Genomic DNA, 21376 nt, shown 5'->3' with positions numbered 1-21376 from the left:
TTTATACATCATTAATAAATGTTACCCACAATGTGAAAAACTGTATCATAACAGTTCCCATCCCCCACGTGCTCAAACTGTTCTGGAACCTGGAGAAGGAGAAATGATGGGAACAGTCACTGCTCTTGAGTGGACACAGTCTGTGGGGAAGCTATAGAAATAATGAGGGACAGACCAATAATGGAGGTAAACTGAGTCATCTCTGGAGGAAGAAAATGCTCATAATTCCCCAGGACAATGGAGAAACATCTCAGGGAGGAGTATTTGAGCAGATTCTTCAAGAAGAGATACAAGTTTACTATGGACAGAAATTGGGAAGCACATTCTTGGTAGAAGGAAGAGCAGGTGTCTGCCCACAGAGGCATACACAGGGACAGTGCAAAGACAATGACATGTAATGTAGTGAGGGTCTCATGAGGGATGGGTGGGGAAGAGACTGGTCAGGTAGAAAGGGGCACATCAGAGGGGTCATATACTGGGTTCAGGACTTTGGACATTATCAAGAAGAAATGGGAAGGCATTACTTAAAAGATGGGAAGGGCAACACTAGATATTCACATGCGAATGGAACTCTTACATAGAACTGTCCAGGATCTTGACTCAATTCACTGTTTTCCCTCTTGACTCCATGCTTCTTCAGGGATTCCCTCTTATATTTGCATTACCTGGGCTCCTCATAGCCCTGACAATTTGAAGAATGTTCCCATTCCCAAGGCCATATTACCTCCTGACTATTCCACCTTTTCTTCCATTCCACCATGTTCTCTTCTGACCCCATTGGGCAGTATGTCCCAGGAGGCATTACTGTATCCTGGGTGGAGCACGCACACTGACATACCCACCTTGGATTTCTGGGTAGAGGGCCAGGTAAAGGAGACCCCAGCGCAGAGTTGTAGAAGTTGTCTCAGTTCCGGCAAAGAAGAGGTCCAGAGTGCTCCAAATGAGGTTCTCTTCATGGAAACTTGAAGTAGCCTTGCCTGCATTCTAGGAAGAGCAATATTTAATGTTATAGACTGGTTTATTCAGAGGATTCCTCGTTACCATAACATGCAGGGGCTTCATTGAGGGAGATTGGAAGGAAAGGTCCCGAGAAGAAACAACTTTCCCTTTGGCATCCTTAGGAGGCAGGGGCTTATTACAGCAATGTTGTTAGCATTGTCCTGCAGCAAATGCTAGCAGCTTTTTGGATGGATGAAAATGAAAGACAACTATTATATTATGCCTGTCATTTGAAAGAAGCTATTAGTCCAGTGGAAGGAGTATGGGATGTGAACAAGACAGATTTGTTTTCCAATATCAGCCACTTCAGTTAGCAGCTGTAGGACCTGAGGCAATTTACTTAACCTCTCTGTGCTTTGGTTTTCTATTTATAAAATGGAAATAACCACACACACCTCTTAAGATGACATTATTAATTATGTGAGATGTCAGGGCACATAGCAAATACCCAACAAATGTTTGTACTGGAAACAGAAATAATACATGGATTTCCTCTTATGAACAATTCTCCTGTCTCCTCATTACTCTTTTCCTTTCCAATTAGAACCACTTTGATTCCGTAACCATTTCTCATGAGACCCAGTCCTCTTTACCATGCTCCCCTGGAATCTTCCATTTGTCCAACATTACTTTTAATATTCACGGCCTCATAGGTGCACATCATCAAGCCAGTAAAGTCTATTCTTCTGGGGAGAGGACAATGCTCTATTAATGTTATGGCAATAAGGTAAAATAAAGAAATGCACCATTCTGCCCACTCCATGAAGAGGACACAATAATAGATGTATAAAGATTATGGCACTGACTCAGTGATGTATATCAGTCCGAGAGGCCACTGAGGAAAAGGGCATGTGTCCAGTTTGGCCCCCTACCCTGGCTTCTGGCCTGTAGTGTTGGAAAGTGGATGCTATCAGGAGAAGGGGGAAGGCAAAGCCCCACTCAGGCCCTGAGGTTAAACTTTGGCATCCAGCTCAGCTTTCCTTGTGTTCTGCAGAGGGGGATGAGAGAAGGGGTAGGTCACTGGGTCCAGAACCACGTAATGATAAAAGAAAGCTTTGAGGCTCAACTCCTATTTTCCCTGTTATGTGTAGCCCCCCAGATGTAGGTAGAGAGGAGAGGATGGGGATGAAAGGCAGTATTGGGCATCCACATTAAGCCCCCATCTTTATTTCTAATTACCTCATCAGTCCTGAGTTAATGCTACCCTACACTTTCTGAAATACTTCCCCGCCTTTGACTCCCCTGTGATAGACAGAGATACAGCCCACAAACACCTCCACCCACATCCTAAACTCTGGCACCTTGATGTTAATTTTTATGGCAAAAGGGACTTTGCTGATGGGATTATGATAAAAATTCTAAGATGGGAAAATTATCCTTGATTATCCCAGTGGGCCCAATGTAATCAGAAGAGTCTTTATAAGAGAGAAGCAAGAGGGTCAAAGCCCAAGAGAGAAGACGTAAGGATGGAAACAGAGATCAGAGGCAGAGAAGAGGCTATGCTGCTGGCTTTGAAGATGGAGGATGGGGCCACAAGCCAAGGTATATAGGCAGCCTCTAGAAGCTGGGAAAGTCACAAAAACAGATTTTTCTCCGGAACCTTCAAAAGGAGCTAGCCCAACCAACACCTTGACTTTAGCCCCGTGAAACTGATCTCAGACTTGTGACATCCAGAACTCTAAGAGAATAAATCTGTGCTATTTCAACCCACCAAGTTATTGGAAATTTGATGCAGCAGCAATAGGAAACTAGCATAGACCTATTTTCCCTTTAAGGACAAAACACAGAAAACAAATTTGGTTCCCTCACCTTGGCCATTTCCTTGAGGTAAGCATCGATAAAGTCTCTTGTTTCATCAGGATTCCAGTCTCTCTTGTGATTTTCAATCATTTCAGAAACAAACAATTTCAGGTTTTCCCATTTTCTGATGACTGTATGGTGGGATCCGGGAAGGAATTTCATTATCCGCGGAAAGATATTGTAGAGCTAATTGAGAAGAACAGAACAATCGTGGAGACACCATGGTGCCAGCTTGCCTCCTTGTAACACAACAGGAGACAGCTTCCTTTCCATATCATTCATTGGTTCACACTGAAACCTTGGTCAGCTGCGACTCCTTTTTTTCTGTCACCCCTCTAGCAAAGCACTTAAGCTCTCTGTATCCAGCCTCGCTGCACTCCTGGCTACCCCAACGGCTTGCCATCGGGGTACAAAGCATCACCACTTCTTCCCTGGATGCTGTAAGAAGAGCTTTCCACAGTTTTGTGATTCCATTGCCAACCCCATTTCCAGCCCTCTTCCCCAGAGCTGCCAGAGGGATCCTTTAGCAGTTTAACCATGTCATTTCACTCCTTGGCTCTCAGTCCTTGGGGCTTTCAATCATACAGGGACCAAGTTCCATGTCACTCCTCCAGCCTGTAAGCCCTGCTGAGCTGGGCACAGCAGACTGGCTGCCTCCTTCCTAACCTTGCTCTCTACTGTCCAGCAGTGACCTCTGGGATCACAGCAAGGATGCTCCTGTGTGAGGCCTTTGCCGTTGCTGTTCCCTCTGCCTGGAAAGCTCTTCCTCTGAAGTCCACATATCCCCAGCCCCTCATTTCATTTGGGCTCTGCTCTATGTCCCCTCCTTAGAGCTGTCTGATTGATGATCCTGAAAGTGGCAGGACCTTTGTCATCCTCTGTCTATTCCCTTGTCTTGTTCTGTTTTCCGTCATGGCAATTATCACTAATACGTTTGTGTGTGTGTGTGTGTGTGTGTGTGTGTGCATTTGTCTCCCCCACCATGTTGTGATCTCCATGTGCATATAAATTCATATTTTAAACTGAAATAAAATGGTTGCTGAATAAAACCTTTTCTAAAGTCTGGTGGAAAAGAGAGAGCATCACATAATGGAAAAATACCAGACTTAAAACGAGACATACATGGTGTGACTATTAGCTTTGTTGCTTTCTAGCTATAATAGTTGGTAACAGTAATAATAATAATAATAATAATAATAACATACTTAGTGCTTTGTTGATCCTTAGTTTAACTAGCTGCCAGTGGGGCTCCAGCATGGTTCTGGGGACCGAATGGCATGAGATACACAGAGCACTCAGCACAGGGCTGGTGGGCCACTCTCTGACCTTGCCTGCACACTCCATGCCAGCTTGCACACACTGTGTTGCCTCATTTCATCTTTATAGAGCTGTTAGGAAAATTAATGGAGATAAAGTATGTGTAGTTGTCCGTCAAAGAGCCTCGAATGTTCTGAGACTCCAAGAAAGGCTTATTTTTCCTACCCTGCTGCCCCTGTGTTCTCTTCCCTGAGACATGGACTCAGGAGTCAGCTGGGCACCCACTAACCTCTCACGACCTCATAGACTCTATCTTAATAGGAAGGAAGCAAATAGAATTGCAGAACTCAAGACTACCATGACTAGCAAGGGAAACAAGGGATTCAAAATAACTTTGACAGTAATAACAGCTCATATTCATCACGCCCTTTTCACATGTCAGGAGTTGTGCTCCCTGCTTTACCAGTTTTGGAGTGATGGGTCCATAAAGCTCCCAGGTAAGATGCTTGTCAGGAATAAATAAAAATAAATCCAGTTCTAGATACACCATAGGGAAACTAGTAATAAGTAAAGAGAGTTAGGACTTAAATGCAGCCAGAGAGAAAGGGAAAAAATATTTTTGAAGGAACAACAATTACACTTGTATCTGACTTTCCATGGCACCAGTGGGAGCTGAGAGGATAGTGGAATAACATTGTCTACAGGCAAGGAGAAAAAAAAAGTGAAGGCCAAAAATTTCTAATTGGAGCAAATTAAAGATATTTTTGAATAAATGAAATTGAAAATTTGCCACTAACTGACCAAGAGGAGGCTGTAAAATAAATGGTATGATGAAAAAAGAAACTGGTAAATATGTGGGTAAATATAAGCAAACATTCATTGCCTCAAACAGAATAATCATGCATACTTCTGAATTAAAAAAAGAACAAACTAAAAAACATGACATTGGTAGTCTACATCACTGATCAGATGTTGTGCTCTAAACTTTTTTTATTATTCTGGCACAGGATAAAAATAATTTTGATGCTGATGGTTTAGTTATGAATATTAAAATTTTAAGGTCAAGATTAAAATAATAGAACAAGCCTGGTCATCTTCTAAATGAATACAGGGATAAGTAAAACGAGAATAGTCAATCATAGTAAGTCAAAAGGGGAGAAAAGAACAGATAAGTAGAAATCATAAATGATTAGAAATTAGTTCTAATTTGGTAATAATTTTGATTAAAAGAAAAGGAACTAAATGGTCTAATAAAAAGACAAAGATTCCGAGATTGGATACGAAAATTACATCTATCTTTACACTGTTTAAAAAGGAGGCATCTAAAATATTAGGGCATAGGAATGTAGAAAGTAGGATAGAAGAATAGTAACCAGACACTAAATAAAGGAAAAACAATTACCTATGCTCATATCAGACAACATAGTCTTCAGGGAAGAAAACATTAATAGACATAAAGAACATTACTAAATAATTACAAACATTTCAATTACTAGGAAGAAATAATGATTTAAGCATGTATGTATCTAACAACATAGCATAAAGGATATAAAGTAAAAATTGACAGCAATATAACAAGAATGAGAAAAATCCACCATCTTAGTAGGAAATTTAGCACACTGGACACTCTAACCAAAACAGTGAAGCAAGAAAGAGTAATTAATGGATAAGAATTGCAAAAGAAGAAACAAAGCTACCTTTATTTGCATATGATATGGTTGCCCACGAGGTCATCCAAAGATTAATTATAATAGTGTTGAGTTTACCAATTTGATCAATACAAAATCAGTAAACACAAGTCAATCAAAAAGAGGGAGAAAAAGAATTACAATATCACCAATTGAAATCCTGCAAAGAAATAATGCATGTAGGCAATGATCATCAATAATTTTTCCAACCATTAGGTACAAAGCAGAAGGGGTATGGTTTCATAGATTAGATTGATAACCCAGAGATCAACATTAACATGGGACAACCAGACATTAAGTACCTCCTAAAAGGCAGCCTTTTCAAAAAATAAAATCTTTTGGAGATCAATCCTCTAGATTTGGTTACCAATGTATATAAAACACTGGAATAGAAGAACATATTAAAAACCAAAGGAATGCAGGCAATAAAATCCAGAATGTGGAATACTTTATAGTCCAAATGACTCAATTCTGTCAATAAATAAATTATAAAGACAAGGAAGAGGATGGTTAGGAAGTCATGGATTAAATGAAAATTAAGAGACACAGTAACAAAATTATATGGGCCTCACTTGGATTCTTATTCAAAGTCAACCACCTCCCCCCCAAAACACTACGTATGAGGTATCTAGGGACGTCTGAGCACTGGCTAGGTGTTTGAAGGCATTAAATAATTATTGTGCATATTTTTCAGGTACAATAATATTTTATGTTTGTTTAAAAGGGTCCTTTTATAAACATACTGTTATACTGCAGGGACCAAATCTGCAGGTGACAGGTACAGGCCAGGGGGATGGTTACCAGGGGTGGAGAAGCTGGAGACTAACTAATTAGGGGAAGGGACTGCAAGAAAACACAGAACACTCTACAATCACGTATATCATTCATCTTGTACCTTCCCACACCTCCCGAAAGCCCTCCCCTGGACCAGGCCAATAAAAGGAAACCACCTGGGAGTCTTTAACAACTTTCTCCACTTGTGGAAACTGAACGTGCCTCTCTCTGGAACATATTTTCACTTTGTGCAGCTTCTTCCTTTCTGGAATAAAAGCTGTTTGTGTGGAATTTCTTTCTGTCTCTGATCACTCCATCACACTGGTCAAACAAAGAGCCAAAGAACCAGACAACAGTCTGTCAAGGGGCCAGACCTGACATATACACTGAAATATTCATGGATGGATGAAATCATTGAGGTCTGTAATTTGCTCCAAATAATTCAGGGTTAAGGGGGCCTGGATACAGGTAAACTGAGGTTAGTCATATGTTGATCATTGCCAGAGCTGACTGATGGGTACACAGTGATTCATGACTGTACTCTTTGTACTTTTGTAATTACATGTGAAATTTAAAAAAATAAAGTGCTTTTCTCAAAACTGAGGAAATGTTTTAAAATTTTGGTTTGGAAGACTCAGTAATTCAAGGCCAAACCTTGACAACACCAAGATTAAAAACATACACACATGTGTACACATATAAACACACACACACACACACACATATCAAGGTAGTGAGGTAATTTCAGGGACAAGGCCTAGGGGACGAAGGAAACCCAGGGCTAAACTCAACACGTAGTAGTGAGTTTTCTTCTAGAAATATCTTCCAAATTCAGGAAAGTGGCTGAGAGACCAAGAAGCTAAGCATGGTCTTTGACATACTCATGGGCCGAGAGGGAGAAAAATTGGTGTGCGGGGTCCACCAAGGAAAAAATGAGATTTCATTCCCAAAGGGCTACATCCTATGAAATTGGAAGACTGATAATAGTGAGTGTTGGTGGGCATGGAAATAGCATAATCAGTTTAGAAATCTGTAGAAATCTTTGATGTCCACATACATATGCAAGAGAAAGGAATGGATGTGTCCACAAGAACACCTGTAGAAGAAGGTTCAAGGCAGCTTTATTCATAACATCCAAAACCTGGAAAGAAACTAAATGTTGATCAACAGAGAACAGATTAACAAACAATGGGCATTCACACAATGGAATACTAGTCTACATTTAAAAAAAAAAAAGAGCAACCAGCTCAGATGAATCTTAAAACCATCCGCTGAGCAGGAAGCCAGACAGAGAAGAGTATCTGGGACACAGGAGGGAAACTGGTGGGTTGGGGAGAGGCAGAGAGAGGAGGGACTCAAAGGCAATGGCAGTATTGCTCTTTTTAAAAAGAATAACATAGGCGCACAGATGTATGTCATGTAAAATTTTGTACTTACATGAACGATAGAAATGTTTTACGCATATGGTAAACACTTGGTTAATATTTAATATTATGAAAAACACTAGAGTCAACAGATTGATTTCAAATAAGTTTATAATAAATTGAATTTAAAAGGATGTATTCTAACTTCAACTCCTGCCATCTACACCAACCAACAAAAAAACTAAAAGCAAAGACCCATCTGTATCTGCCATAAGCCCCATGTCCATGACTAAGATATAGAGAGAGAACTGCCTTACCTGGCAAGATATCGAAGCACTCATATATACGAGTTCATCCAGTAACCTCAGCAGTTCCTGAAACTGATCATCCTGGTACTCAAATCGCTTCCCAAAGGTGATGGAGCAAATGATATTGGAAACTGCATTGTTGATTTTGAAGTGAGGGTCAAAAGGCTGTCCTGGAGGGGAAGGAAGGACAATATGGATTTGTTCTAGTTCCTACTGAGAGTCTCTCTCTCTCTCTGACATAGGACATACCTAGTACTGAACAATTCATGAGGCCTGGCCACACCACCTTTCACTGGGGCTGACATACAGCAAGTACTCAGTCAATGCCATAGTCAAACTGATGAGCAGGACTTAGATTCAGTCATGTGCTTTTGCCCACCTTCATGCATTTAATTCTAGAACTCCTTGAGGGCAGAGTCATGGAGAGTTGTTCACTGCTCTATGCTCAGTACTTAGCACACTGCTGGGCACAGAACAAGCATTAGGCACTGTATAAATATCTGCCCAGTGAATAAATAGGCCACAATCTCCTACATTTGTGCAATGAAATGCTCACCGTTCTCCTCCTTGATTGCCTCAATGAGGTGGCGGGCCTCCTCCTGAATGCGTTCCTCTAAGCTCTTCTTTCCCAGACCAAAGTTCCTTAGTGCTGTCATGGCGAACCTTCTTTGCTCCTTCCACACCTGGCCATTGGACATGACCAATCCTGGAAAAAAGAAAGTCAATACTATGGTGTTCTGGTTCGATAATGTGAACATCCAGCAAATGGTATGAGGATGTGCATCGATGGAAGGAAAGAGAAGGGAATCAATGCATTTGAAAACCATTCAGAGAAATCACTCCAAAGCAGTGGGCATAATTGACTGCTGGGGATGTTAGGCACTTTAGTAAATATTCTTATGCATCTACAATTTGGTACTCAGAGAACTTCTGTGGGGTAGGGACAATTATTACCAACACCACCCCATTTTGCCAATGAGAAACCTGAGAAACAGAGGATAAACTTCATAAGATTGCACAGTTAGAAAACAGCTAAAGAGGTGTTCAAACTCAGGTCTTCCTGATTCTAAAGCCTATGCTCTGATTATGAGCCACATAAGTAAAGTTAAGTATTCATGTCATGCTAAATGCTAGGAACGTACTTATGGATAAGATAAAGTCCATATACTTAAATAGGCAAATAAAGGCTTTATAAGATTGTTCCTAACTAAGTTGGACTGCAAAAGATGAAGGAATAACTCAAGAAAGCAAGGAGGAGTAAATATTCCATATAAAAAGAACATCACACACAAAGGGCAAAAAACATCTTGGTGTGTTCAACAGACCATCATCTGTCCACACACAGGTGAGGCCCTGGTCCTTCCACTTCTTCAAATCCAGAGCAACCTCCACTCCTTTCACACTTGGCCTTGACCTCCATCACTAATGAAATGGCCCTCCTTGCTGTCAGGTCCTGGGATACCTTTGGACCTCATCTTACTTGATCTTGCAGCAGCATTAGACACTTCTTTCTGGAAACACTCCCATCCAGTGGTGCTGAGGATACCACATTCTCCAGATTTTCTTTCTAATTCTCTGCCGGCAAATTCCCAGATCTTTTGCTGGTTTACCTTCTTCTATTAAACCATGAATTGGCGGAGTTCTTCAAAATGAGGTCTAAAGACTCTTGTCTTCTCATATTATATTGCATTTGTGGTAAATCTTATCAATCCCTAAAACTTTAAATAGCATCTATTGATAGTGACCATCTATTGCTGACCCTGAACTCTGGACCCGTATATATTATTGCAACAACTGCTTGAATTTGCTCACCTAAAGGCATTTCAAACTCAGCATATCCAGGCTTGAACTCATGATTTCTCCATACAACTCCCCACCCATGTTCAACCAAAGCAAACACCTTGTCCTTTTCTGAGTGTTCCTTCTTTCTATCATTGACCCATTTGGGTGTCACCTCCATACCTCATTCTCCCTGCATCTAGGCCATCATGTGTTACTAGGTTCTCCTCCTGCATGTCCTGAATCCATGTGTCTTCACTGCCACTACCCTGTTCTAACCTACTATCATTTCTCACAACCCCCTTGGTCCAAGCTACCACTCTGTCTAACCTAAAAGCCTACACTAGTCTCTGGTTCTTTTTAGTCCATTCTCTAAATGACAGCCTAAATGAGCCTTAAAAATGTACACAGTTAATAAGATAATTTCCTTCTATATTTAAAACCATTCAAGAACTTCTGTTGTTATAAGGATCAAAACAGAATCCTTAATAAGAATTTGCACGAACTATTCCTGACCAAGCACAGCAGATGTGTTTTCATTTAATTATCTCCTTTTAATTACCGTCATTGTGACATTGTCCACCTTTCAATTCCTCATTCACTGTCTCTGTTTACACTTCATGGACTTTTATATTCTATCCCACTGCTTGATTGTTTCTTTAATTCATTAAATTAGCTTCTCCTGAATCCTAGGAATACATTAGTTACCCCTCATAAGTGCATCATGCATTTATCTTCATAGTACTACAAGGTTTTGATTATTATAAGTAATTGATACTGCCTTTCTCCCTTAATAGAAGTTACGTAAGGATGTAGATTGTATCTGTTCTATTCATTGCTATAGCACTCCTGCCCAGCACTGTGTTTCACATGGCAGACAGTACAGTGAATGGATGGAGAATTAATTGATTAACATTTCAAAGAAGAATTAGGAAGAACCTCAACATGGTGTTTTGACAGAATAATAGAGTTGAAATTTCATTTCAATTTTTAAATGTTTAAGTTTCTTTAATGATAATCTTAAGTATTCACACTGACCTGTTCTAACATAGACCAGAAGGCTGGAGATCCCTGGTCAGCACGGCCTTCATGGTAGAGCATAAGGAGCTAGAGACAGAAAGCAGTGGCAGAAGGAAGCAGATCCGCATCCATTTTCCTAAGGGAAGAGGCTCGGAATGGGACAACAGAGAGAGAACACATCGCCTCTTCCTCTGCCATAACAGGGTGATGTAGTTACGTCATTATAAAAGCATCTGGTGTGAGTTTGTGCAGGGCATGTGGCTTCTCCCAAATCTCTAGTATGGCTGACCCTGTGAAGTGCTCTGAGCAGGTGACTGCAATCAGGAAATGTGCGCTTCTGTTAAGGGCAGGAATTTTATTATGTGGCCAGTTCCTGGGGGTGTTGGAAGATAATAGTCACAGAGGGACCTCTGAAAGACCAGCATATCAAACTCAGACCTTATATTGACCGAGAAACTTACCATTTCCCTTAAAGATGTGGTCTTGGAGAGGGAAAACAGGGCGGTTCACAAAGTGTTGGTCCATGTGGATGAGGGCTTCTTTGATCAAGGGCAGTCCAGTAATAACCACTGTAGACACGTTTCCAAACTCCAGGCCAATAAGGTTCCCATATTTCTTCACAAACTGAAAAACAGTTAAGTAGTCACAGCTGAATATGCACACAGCTGAGTGTTCACAAATGGCGGTTGTGTGTGTGTAGCTGGAGGGACTCACATTGAGGGGAACATGCACGTGTGCACAACTTGGTCTGATGGGAATGTTTCTGTTTCCTTTTCTCCTCCTCTCAACAAGGCTCAGTGTCAATTTACTTCAGGATGTACAAGGTTCCTTATAAACATCCATTTACATATTCACCCAGCATGAATTGAGTGACCATTCAACATGTGTCCCTAGAACAAGGCATGAGCATGTAACTGGAATAATATAAACAAGGTCTCTAACCTCAAGCATCCTAGAGTCTAGTGAAGAGAGAGAATTCAGTACTTCTGACCCACCACTGAAGGGTGAGATATGTTTAGGGGAAGTCTGTGTGCCAAGCAGGGACTTCTTAGTAAATCATAATATCTGTTTAACCAAAAGAGAACACCCCCTTCCTACACTGGCCATAGAATATAGAAACAAATGCTCCACAAGAAAAGGTGCATTACAGGGTGAACCAGGCATGGGGAAAGCTCCCCAGGGCTGGAGTGATGTGAGAAGCTCGGCTCTGCATTTCGGTTGTTGTGGGCTCTTGGGAAGTTGCTTCACTTTCTAGGCCTCAGCTCCCCATCTATCAAAGGGAGAAAGTTATTGCTGTCTCAAAGGGTTCTGCGAGGAAGAATGAAAGCAGCCGTGTGAAAGGCACTTTGTTTTCTGGTCCAGGCGCACAGCCACTCAGCAAGTGTCCAAGGAATAAACAAGTTTTGAGTGCAAAGGGCTGTGGATGTGCGCTCATGGTGGCAGAAAGAACAAGAGCTCACGGACCTGTGGGGAGATGGCACAGAAAGCCACATTCCTTCATGTTTTATCTCATTAATCCCACAACCACTGTACGGTAGTAATGATTTTCCTCATCTGTCAGGAAATGAAAAAGTCAGAGCTAAAGTAACACAGCCAAGGTGACAAAGCTATTGATGGGGCAAGGAATTTGCCAAGTATTATATAAGATTTGAGGACAAAGACGTGACCCTCAGATGGCTCTAGGACTTAGAGTTTAGTGAGAGTGAGAGAGTGAATGTGAGAATGCGTGGAGAGTAAGAGAGTTGGGTGGAGAAGGCAGGAGGGAGGGAGAATCGGAGCGTGTGGGTGTGTTTATGACTACGGCCATGTGTGCAGGGATGTGCAAACACCAGTCTGAGGATAGTGTACAGTCACTGATCAAAGTCCTTCCTAACTAATAGAGAAAGTGGCCTATGTAGACCCCGCCCCTGCCTTTTATTTGCCTGGGTTGAGTGTTGCTGTGGACAAGGTATCAAACAAAAGGGCTCCAAGTCCTCCAGGTGTCTGTGACTCCCTCCCTGATCCTGGTCTCCTTGTGTTTATTCTCCAACATGCCACTCTTACAGCCCTGGACCTACAAGGCACCCATCGGAGGAAATATACATGATTCAGCCTCATCTTAGTATCCTCTACCCACGCTAAAGACCAGGCCTGAACTCAATCTTTCCATCACTGTTTTGTCCCAGCATCCTCCATCAGTCTTCGTTTATCTCCAGCACAGCATGTCCTGTCTCACGAGAGCCAAGGTTCAATCTCAAGTCAGTTGGACTCTAGAATACAAGTCATTACTTCTAAGCAATGGCAGTGATGCGTTCCTACACATCAAGTAGATTTTGTATTTCCCCTTGCTGAATTCCTGGATGAACTTCTTATGCCTCACAAGAAGAATTTCTTGATTAATTTAGAGAATTCAATAAATTTGTTTTTGTAAGAGCTGAAAAATCTCAGGTTAAATTGACTCCTAACTGGCAAGGTCTGCAAACTAGAATCTCAGCTGATATTTAGAAGGGATTTGGAACTACATTACCCTTTACTGAAATCACCTTCTTCTTTATTCTCTCTTTACCAGCTCTCCGATTGCATACATGTCTAGTTCAGAAAGACTGGATAAAAAGTTTTTATGGTTTTATCAACTGTGTAAATCTGGATAGGTGAAATGATGCCCTGGAGCCCTGGGGTTGATTATGGTGATGTTTATCAATTCTGAAGTTCACTGTACCAGTCATTGTGCCAATTGCTTCACAAGGATTAAATGACCCAGAGGGCCTCTGAAAGGACTTTGTCCAGCATAGTGTATATTTCTATGTACACCATAAAACAAGTTATTAAAAAGAAACAGAGTAAAGGAACACAAGAGAGTAAAAATAAGATGGTTCAGAAGGCAAAAATAGGTTTAAAACAAGAAATGAAAACAGAAAAAGAAAGAGAAAAGGATTGAAATAGTATCTATAAAAGCGAAACAAAAGCAATCGGAGACAGGAAATTTAATACCAGGAATAAAATTCCAAATGTAGCATTAAGGGTTTAACAACACAATGGAGCAAAATTAATACTTAGAATAAAGCAATACTAGAAGTGAAGGATTAGTGAGAGAAGAGATTGGACCATCATTACTACGATATAATGTTGAGAGAGATTCCACTTAATGTAAATGCTTTGGGCTCTTTCCAACACATTCTATAGGTCGCATCCTTATATGAAAGGATAAATGTATTTCCCCTCTCTTCCTCTGTGTGATGACGGTGCTCCCTAAGTATTAGCTGTCCACGTTTTCCAGCCTGTCTAGGCATGGCCAACAGGACACAAGAGTGTTATGTTTGCATCTGCTGGGTCACTTCATTAAATCAAAGCAGCTTGGTCACCACCTCCCCTCTCTCCTCCCCATGGGCCAGAACTCATACATGATGGTGTTGGTGGAGGACCAGAGCAACAAGATTGAAGGAACTGGAGGTGTTAGATGACACTGTGGTACAAAGCATCCTCCCTGCCCTGAACTTCCCACCTGAATCTGAACTCCTTTGTGAAAGAGAAATAAATTTCAATCTTTTTCACATCCGTGTATTTTGAGGCTACTTTCTTATAAGCAATTTATCAATCTTATCTACCATTCTCCCTCCTTAGTCTGATAAGTTTTTATCCAACTTAAATATTAATAAATGTTCCTATAACAAGCCATATGGCTATAGCAAGGAAAGTTCAGAAAATGGGGTGGGGTGGGAGGTGGGGAGAAAAGCTCCCATCACACCATACAGAGAAGTTTCTTCACTGTCCTCTCACTTTGTTGTAGTTTAGATCATTCCCCCCATTTAAAATCTCCTTTTCCTTTACTCCACTTAGCTACTTGCAAAACATCAAACATTTCTTTAAAATTCAGCCCAATTCATTCCAACAGCTTACAAAAGGTATCCCCAGGGTTTCTCTTTCACAGTGATCCCATCTCCTGATAACCCATTTGGTTACCAAGCATGTACACTACACATTTCATCATACACTGTCTTGCACTATACCTGGCATATGGTAAACACATAATAAATGTCTGTTGAAGAAATAAACCCATGAATAAATCAATTATCCTCAAACTATATCATTAGAAGTCACATAGCATAAGTAGAGAATAAGTGCATGAGTCAAATTGTCTTGGGTTCAAGTCCTTGTTTTGCCATTATGTAGCTGAATGCTCTTGGCAAATCACTTTGCTGTTTGTTCTCAGGCAGTTTACTCGATAGTAAAATGCAGATGCCACCAGATAACACATAACTCCTGTGCCCCCCATCATGGAGATTAAATGAGAATTAACATAAAAATTCTAATGCAAGATCTATTAGAGTGTTATTACAGTTAGTGCTTAATATTTTCCAATTGCAAGAATGTAAATTTAATTTTAATGAAATCACACCTTTTTAATTTCATGTATCTCACCCAAAGGAATATACAAAGGGCAACCTATATAAAATAAAAATAAACAGTGTGATAAAAGTCACTGGGCCAGGAATAAGAACCTAGTCTCGGTTTCATCATTAGCTAGTTTTGTGGCATTAGGGGAAGCATCTAACCTCTATGCTCACATCTATCTGGTAGTACAGCAAGGGCACAGCTCAAACTTGGTATCCCAGACAAGATTGAATAAAAGCATCCCATTTTACTTCTACTAATCATGACAGCAATTGACAGAGACAAAAATAACTCCAAGAAAAGCCTATTCTCTCTACCCAAAGACAGGAAAAGGACAGCCTGACAGGACAGAAACCTTTTAGCCTTTTCTCCTCTTTGTTCCAGAGGCAAACACCATGAAAAACAAGTGACCTTCTGCAGCCCTAAAGTGTTTGGCAGCAGTGGAGAACATGGGTGGAACCTTGTCTTTCACCTTACCTAAGAAGTAACAATCATGTGTCCCTCCCCTGTTGAATCTGTGAGTTGGATTGTGAATTCCAATCCTGAACTGCAGTATACAGACTCCTGGGAAGGGTGTCAGGGGATAGAGTTAGGACATCCACTTTTCTCCTATAGTAATAAGGGCGTATACTTTCTCATGAGCAGATGTAGGCAGATCTCTGACTCCCATGCCTCTGTGGGAAGGACCCTACCCAGAGGTTTCCCTGTCATCTGTCTCCATCTTCCTTCTCCCCAGCCTGCACTGATGAGACTGTGAGGTGGACTCCTGTGGGAGTGGTAACACAAAGTGGGGTAGACCAGAATAGGACTGCAGAGGCTTTATAACCTAAATCGACATTTGAACCACAGCTGACAAGTGTAAGCATTCAGAATCTAAATAGGCTACATACTAAAAGACTTGCATTGTATCCAGAGTATGTCTTATAACATAATGATGTAACACACAAAATGTCCAGGATATAGTCTAAAATTACTCACCTTGCCAAGAGCCAGGAGAATCTCAATTTAAATGAGTTGACACCAACACTGAGATTATGCAGATGTTGGAATTATAGAATATTAAAGATTTTAAAGCAGCTGTTATAAAAATATTCCAATATGCAATTATAAACATGCTTGAAGCAAATAAACATAGGAAATCTTAGCAAACAAACAGAGGCTATAAAGAAGAACCAAATGGAAATTTTAGAACTGAAAAATACATTGTGAATCAATTTTGGTGAGTGGTGAGAGGTGTGGATCCTGTTTCAGTCTTCTACATGAGGCTATTCAATTTTCCCAGAACCATTTATTGAATAGGCATTTTTTTCCTCAGTGTTTGTTTTTGTCTGCTTTGTCAAAGATTGGATGGCAAGATGAGGATGGTTTTATATCTCAGTTCTCTGTTCTGCTCCATTGTCTATGTGTCTGTTCTTGTGCCAGTATCAGACTTAAACCTAAGGCATAAACCTATAAGAATTCTAGAAGAAAATGTTGGAAAAACTCTTATAGACATTGGCCTAGACAAGGAATTTATGAATAAGACCTCAAAAGCAATCATGGAAACAACAAAAATAAATAAATAGGATGTGATCAAATTAAAAAGCGTTTGCACAGCCAAGGAAACAATTGTTAGAGAAAATAGGCAACCTACAGAATGGAAAAAAATATTTGGATGCTATACATCCAATAAAGGGCTGATAACTAAAATCCATAAAGAACTCAAACAAATCAGCAAGAAAATAAAAATCAAGCAACCCCATTAAAAAGTGGGCAAAAGACACAAACAGAAACTTTTCAAGAGAAGGTAGACTAATAGCTAACAAACATGAAAAAATGCTCAACACCTCTAATCATCAGGGAAATAAAAATGAAAACCACAAGGAGATATCACTTAACTCCAGTGAGGATGGATTTTATCAAAAAGGCTCAGGACAACAAATGTTGGCATAGATGTCAAGAGATAGGAACAGTCGTACACTGCTAGTGAGACTGCAAAGTAGTAAAACCGCTATGGAAAGTAGTGTGGAGATACCTCAAAGAACTCAAAGTAGAACTACCATTTGATCCACCAATTCCATTGGAGACCAATGGAAAAAAAAAAGGGGGGGCATTCTATAGAAGAGTCACCTGCATTCAAATGTTTATAGCAGCACAACTCACAATTGCAAAGATGTGAAAACAACCCAGGTTCCCATCAATACATGAGTGGATTAATAAAATGTGGTATATGTATACCATGGAGTCCTACTCTGACCTAAAAAAAAAATGGTGAACTAATACATCTTATAGTAAATTAACCTGGATGGAACTGCAGACCAGTCTTCTAAGTGAAGTATTACAAGAATGGAAAAACAAACACCACAAGTACTCACCATTAAATTGGAACTAATAGATCAACAGTTATGTACACATATGGAAATAACATTGGTTGGAAATCAAGCAGGTAGAGTGGGGGAGGAGTGGATGGGTAAATTCATACCTAACAGTACAATGCACACTATCTGGGGGATGGGCACACTGATAACTTTGACTCAAAGAGTACAAAAGCAATTCGTGTAACCAAAGTGTTTGTATCCCAATAAAATATTATGAAATTAAAGGAAAGGTTATAAACCTAAAGTAAAAAAAAGAAATAAAATAAAAAATAAAATTTTGAAAAAAAAACAGAACAGAAAAATACAATAGCACAAAAACAATTCAATAGAGAAGCTCAATAGCAGAGTGGTAATGACAGAAGAATCAGTGAAACTGATGACAGATAAGTAGAAGGTATCCAATCTGAAGAAAACAGAGAAAGTAGATTGGAAACAACAACAACTGAGCCTCAGAGAGGCTTGTTGTATGGTACAAAAACAAGAGATCTACCATTTGTGCCATCAGTGTCCAAGAGTCCCAGAAAGGACAAACAATGTGAGGTTGAAAAAATATGTGAGGACAGAATGGCTAAAACTCTCTAAATTTGGGAAAATACAAACCCACAGTTTCAAGAACCCAAAGAGGATAAGCCCAAAGACAACAGCACCAAGACCTATCATAACTGAACTGCTGAGAACTAAAAACAAAGAAAATTTCTTGAAATCAGGTAGGAAAAAAACTCATTACCTGTGGGGAATGACAATTCAAATGACAGCAGATGTCTCAACAGGAGTGAAGGAAGACCAACAAGAAAGGTAAATAAATGGGTAAATACAATCAATTATTCTCCTCTTGAGGTTTCAAAATTTGCATTTGTCATTTAAAAGCAAAATTATAATACTGTCTGATGTGGTTCTCAGTGTATACACACATATATGTTTAATACAAATTACATTAATAAAACAGGAAAGTAAAGTGACCTGAATAGTAATAAGGTATCAGTATGTCACCTTAAGTAGTAAATTGTTGACACTAGTAGACTGCAGTAATCTACATAAGCAAATTGTAATATGCAGAGCAACCATTTGTAAAACAATACAAAGAGATATGTTCAAAAACACTACAGATATATGAGAATGGAATTGTTTTTAAAATGTTCAGGTAACCCACAGGAAGACAGCAAAGGGGAAACAGAGCAATGAAAAGCAGGGAAGAAATGTAAAACAACTAATAAGTTGGTAGACTGAAATCCTAATGTATCAATAACTACATCAAATATAAATGATCTACATTGACCAATTAAAAGACAGAAATTGGCAGAATGAAAAAAATGATCCAATTATATACTGTTTGCAAGAAACTCATTTCAAATATAATGATATTATGAGTAAGTTAAAAGTAAGATGATGGAGAAGCTTATACTACTCACATACTTATCAAAAGAGAGTTTGGTGTGGCTATATCATATTAAAAGTAAAGTTCAGGGGAAAAGAGGGACATTACATGATAAAAGGGTTAATTCACCAAGAATACATGACAATCTTATGGGTATGTACAAAACAACAGAGCTTCCAAATACATGAAGGAAAAACTACCAGAACTGAATAAAGAAATAGATAAACACAATTGTAGTTGGAGACTTCAATGTGCCTCTCTCAGTAATTCAAAGAATCAGTAGATAGTAAGTCAGTAAGGATACAAGACAACTAAAGAATACCATTACCCAATGAGATCTAATTGATATTTATAAAGCACTCCACCCAACAACAGTTGAATTTTTTTCAAACATGTATGATACCTTTATCAAGATAAACCATATCTTGTGTCATTAAATCAACCTTAATAAATTTAAAATAATTGGTTCTTTGACTGTAATGGAATCAAACTGTAAATCATTCACAGAAGAATACCAGGAAAATCTCCAAATATTTGGAAATTAAACAACACATTTCTTAAATAAGGGCACAGGTTAGCAGCCTAATTTTAAAATTCTGTCACTTAGTACTATTAATTGAGGTTTTCTCCCAGAGTACTAAGTATTTTCTTATCTGTATTTGAGTACAGTATATAGCCACATGTTTAAAGTACCCTAGGCACGTGTAGGGAAAGGGGAACTAATAGCTGTGTGACAAAATAGAAGCCATGTCAATCATTCACTCTTTTTTTTAATCTCTATAACCCCCTGTCACAGCGTTGTCTCTCAGCAAAGGACCTGTGCTGAGTGGCAGGGAAACCAGCTGAAGATTCTTGAGAAAGTGTCTGAGAGAACTTTAAAGAATTCAGAGTGGGCAGACTTAGGGAGCCCTGATAGGAGATGATTATAAAGAGGCCAGATCAATAATGGTCCCAAGTGCCCCAGTAAGGAGTCTGAACAACGGGAGGCAGTGGAAGGCACTGAGAAAATTTAAACAGAGGAGTAACATCGTAAAATTACTACTTCAGTGAGAATGCGCTGCAGGGCAGGAGGCTGAAGGCAGGGGATCAGACAGTGTGGGGGTGAGAGTTATCCAGTTGAGAAATGATGAGGATTTAGGTAGAATTATCACCATCTTACACGTGGGAAATGAAGCTTCCTAGAACTCTGGCATTTTTAAGGATAATATAAAAAAAGTCAAGGCAATCACATTGTAAATAAGATGTTCCTACACTGTTTAACAAGGTAACACGCAATTAAATGAGTGAAGGAACTTCACATGCCTAGTACTCTTAATAATATACCACCTCTAGGGCAGATAGAATCATACCAGTTGACAGGAGGGGAAATGACAATGAAGCTGAAAGCAAGGATTTTCTGGTTACAAGCATTAGCCACAGAGCTTCCCCTCCTTCCCGACCTCTACCTCAGTCCCCAGAATGTCCCTTGTCCTGCAGATCAGAGTTACGGTCAGGATGCGGTAGGGACCATCCCCTCCCTCCTCCTACCGGCTGAAGTGTCAGGTGTGACTCCTTAAAGCCCAGGTGGAAGAAATTGCCGAGGAAAGGCAGGCGCCAAGGCCCCGGAGGGTAGTTCTTTCGCCGCTGTCTTTTGAGGAAGTCAGCAAAGAGCAGAAAGGCGACAGCACCCACTAGGAGCGTCTGGGGATGGAGCATTGTCCAGAGGGCGGCCGCCAGGGAGCCCATCGCCCCCAGCAGGCCTGGGGCCTGGGAGGTCCGCTGGCTCTTCTACAGCCTGTGAAGGCAAATGTCCCCACTTGTCCTGGCCCTCGCCCTCCACTATCGCCCGCCCCACCCTTTCCCTCCTCTGCACAGCTCACCTCCCTGGCCCCGCCCCCTACAGCCAGCAGCGCCCGCCCCAACCCCGCCCCTCTTCCCAGCGCCCGCCCCCAACCGCGTGCCAACCCCGCCCCTCCTCCCAGCGCCGCGCCCTGGGCTGAGCCTTTTGAGCATGCCTGGCACTGTTTTCTGGGGAGAACGTGTGGATACTGGAAAAGCCTTGGCTAGACGCAGTTTCTTTTCTATATAGAAGCTCATCTTTCTCCAGAACCACTGGGGCTCTTGGGTTTACGGTTTCAAAGCATGTCAGAAAGCGCCCCGGACATTTGAGTTCATGTATTTCAATCACCTTCTCTGCCAGTGATTGGAACTGTGCCTGGTAAACAGTGATGACCAGCAACAGCACCTAACATTTCCTGGGCTCTTACTATAGGCCAAGCAGCACACTCGTCTTTACCATTTGTGA

General features: G+C 40.5%; 1 protein-coding gene across 1 annotated transcript in view; it reads right to left on the bottom strand.

The window, feature by feature from the left end:
* LOC123635587 (cytochrome P450 2J2-like) overlaps positions 1-20950 on the bottom strand; it is a 36891-nt gene extending 15941 nt beyond the window's left edge. The window contains exons 1-6 of the mRNA XM_045547896.1: positions 20620-20950; positions 11451-11613; positions 8747-8896; positions 8200-8360; positions 2809-2985; positions 843-984 (exon numbers count right to left, since the gene is read on the bottom strand). Coding sequence (XP_045403852.1) covers positions 843-984; positions 2809-2985; positions 8200-8360; positions 8747-8896; positions 11451-11613; positions 20620-20817 — 991 coding nt within the window. The 5' untranslated portion in view covers positions 20818-20950. The remainder of the gene's footprint in view (positions 1-842; positions 985-2808; positions 2986-8199; positions 8361-8746; positions 8897-11450; positions 11614-20619) is intronic.
* Positions 20951-21376: the final 426 nt, after the last annotated feature.

The sequence above is a fragment of the Lemur catta genome, chromosome 3 (assembly GCF_020740605.2).
Source record: "Lemur catta isolate mLemCat1 chromosome 3, mLemCat1.pri, whole genome shotgun sequence".
Taxonomy (NCBI): Eukaryota; Metazoa; Chordata; class Mammalia; order Primates; family Lemuridae; genus Lemur; species Lemur catta.
The sequence above is the reverse complement of the archived record's forward strand: the minus strand, read 5'-3'. Positions and strand labels throughout refer to the sequence as shown.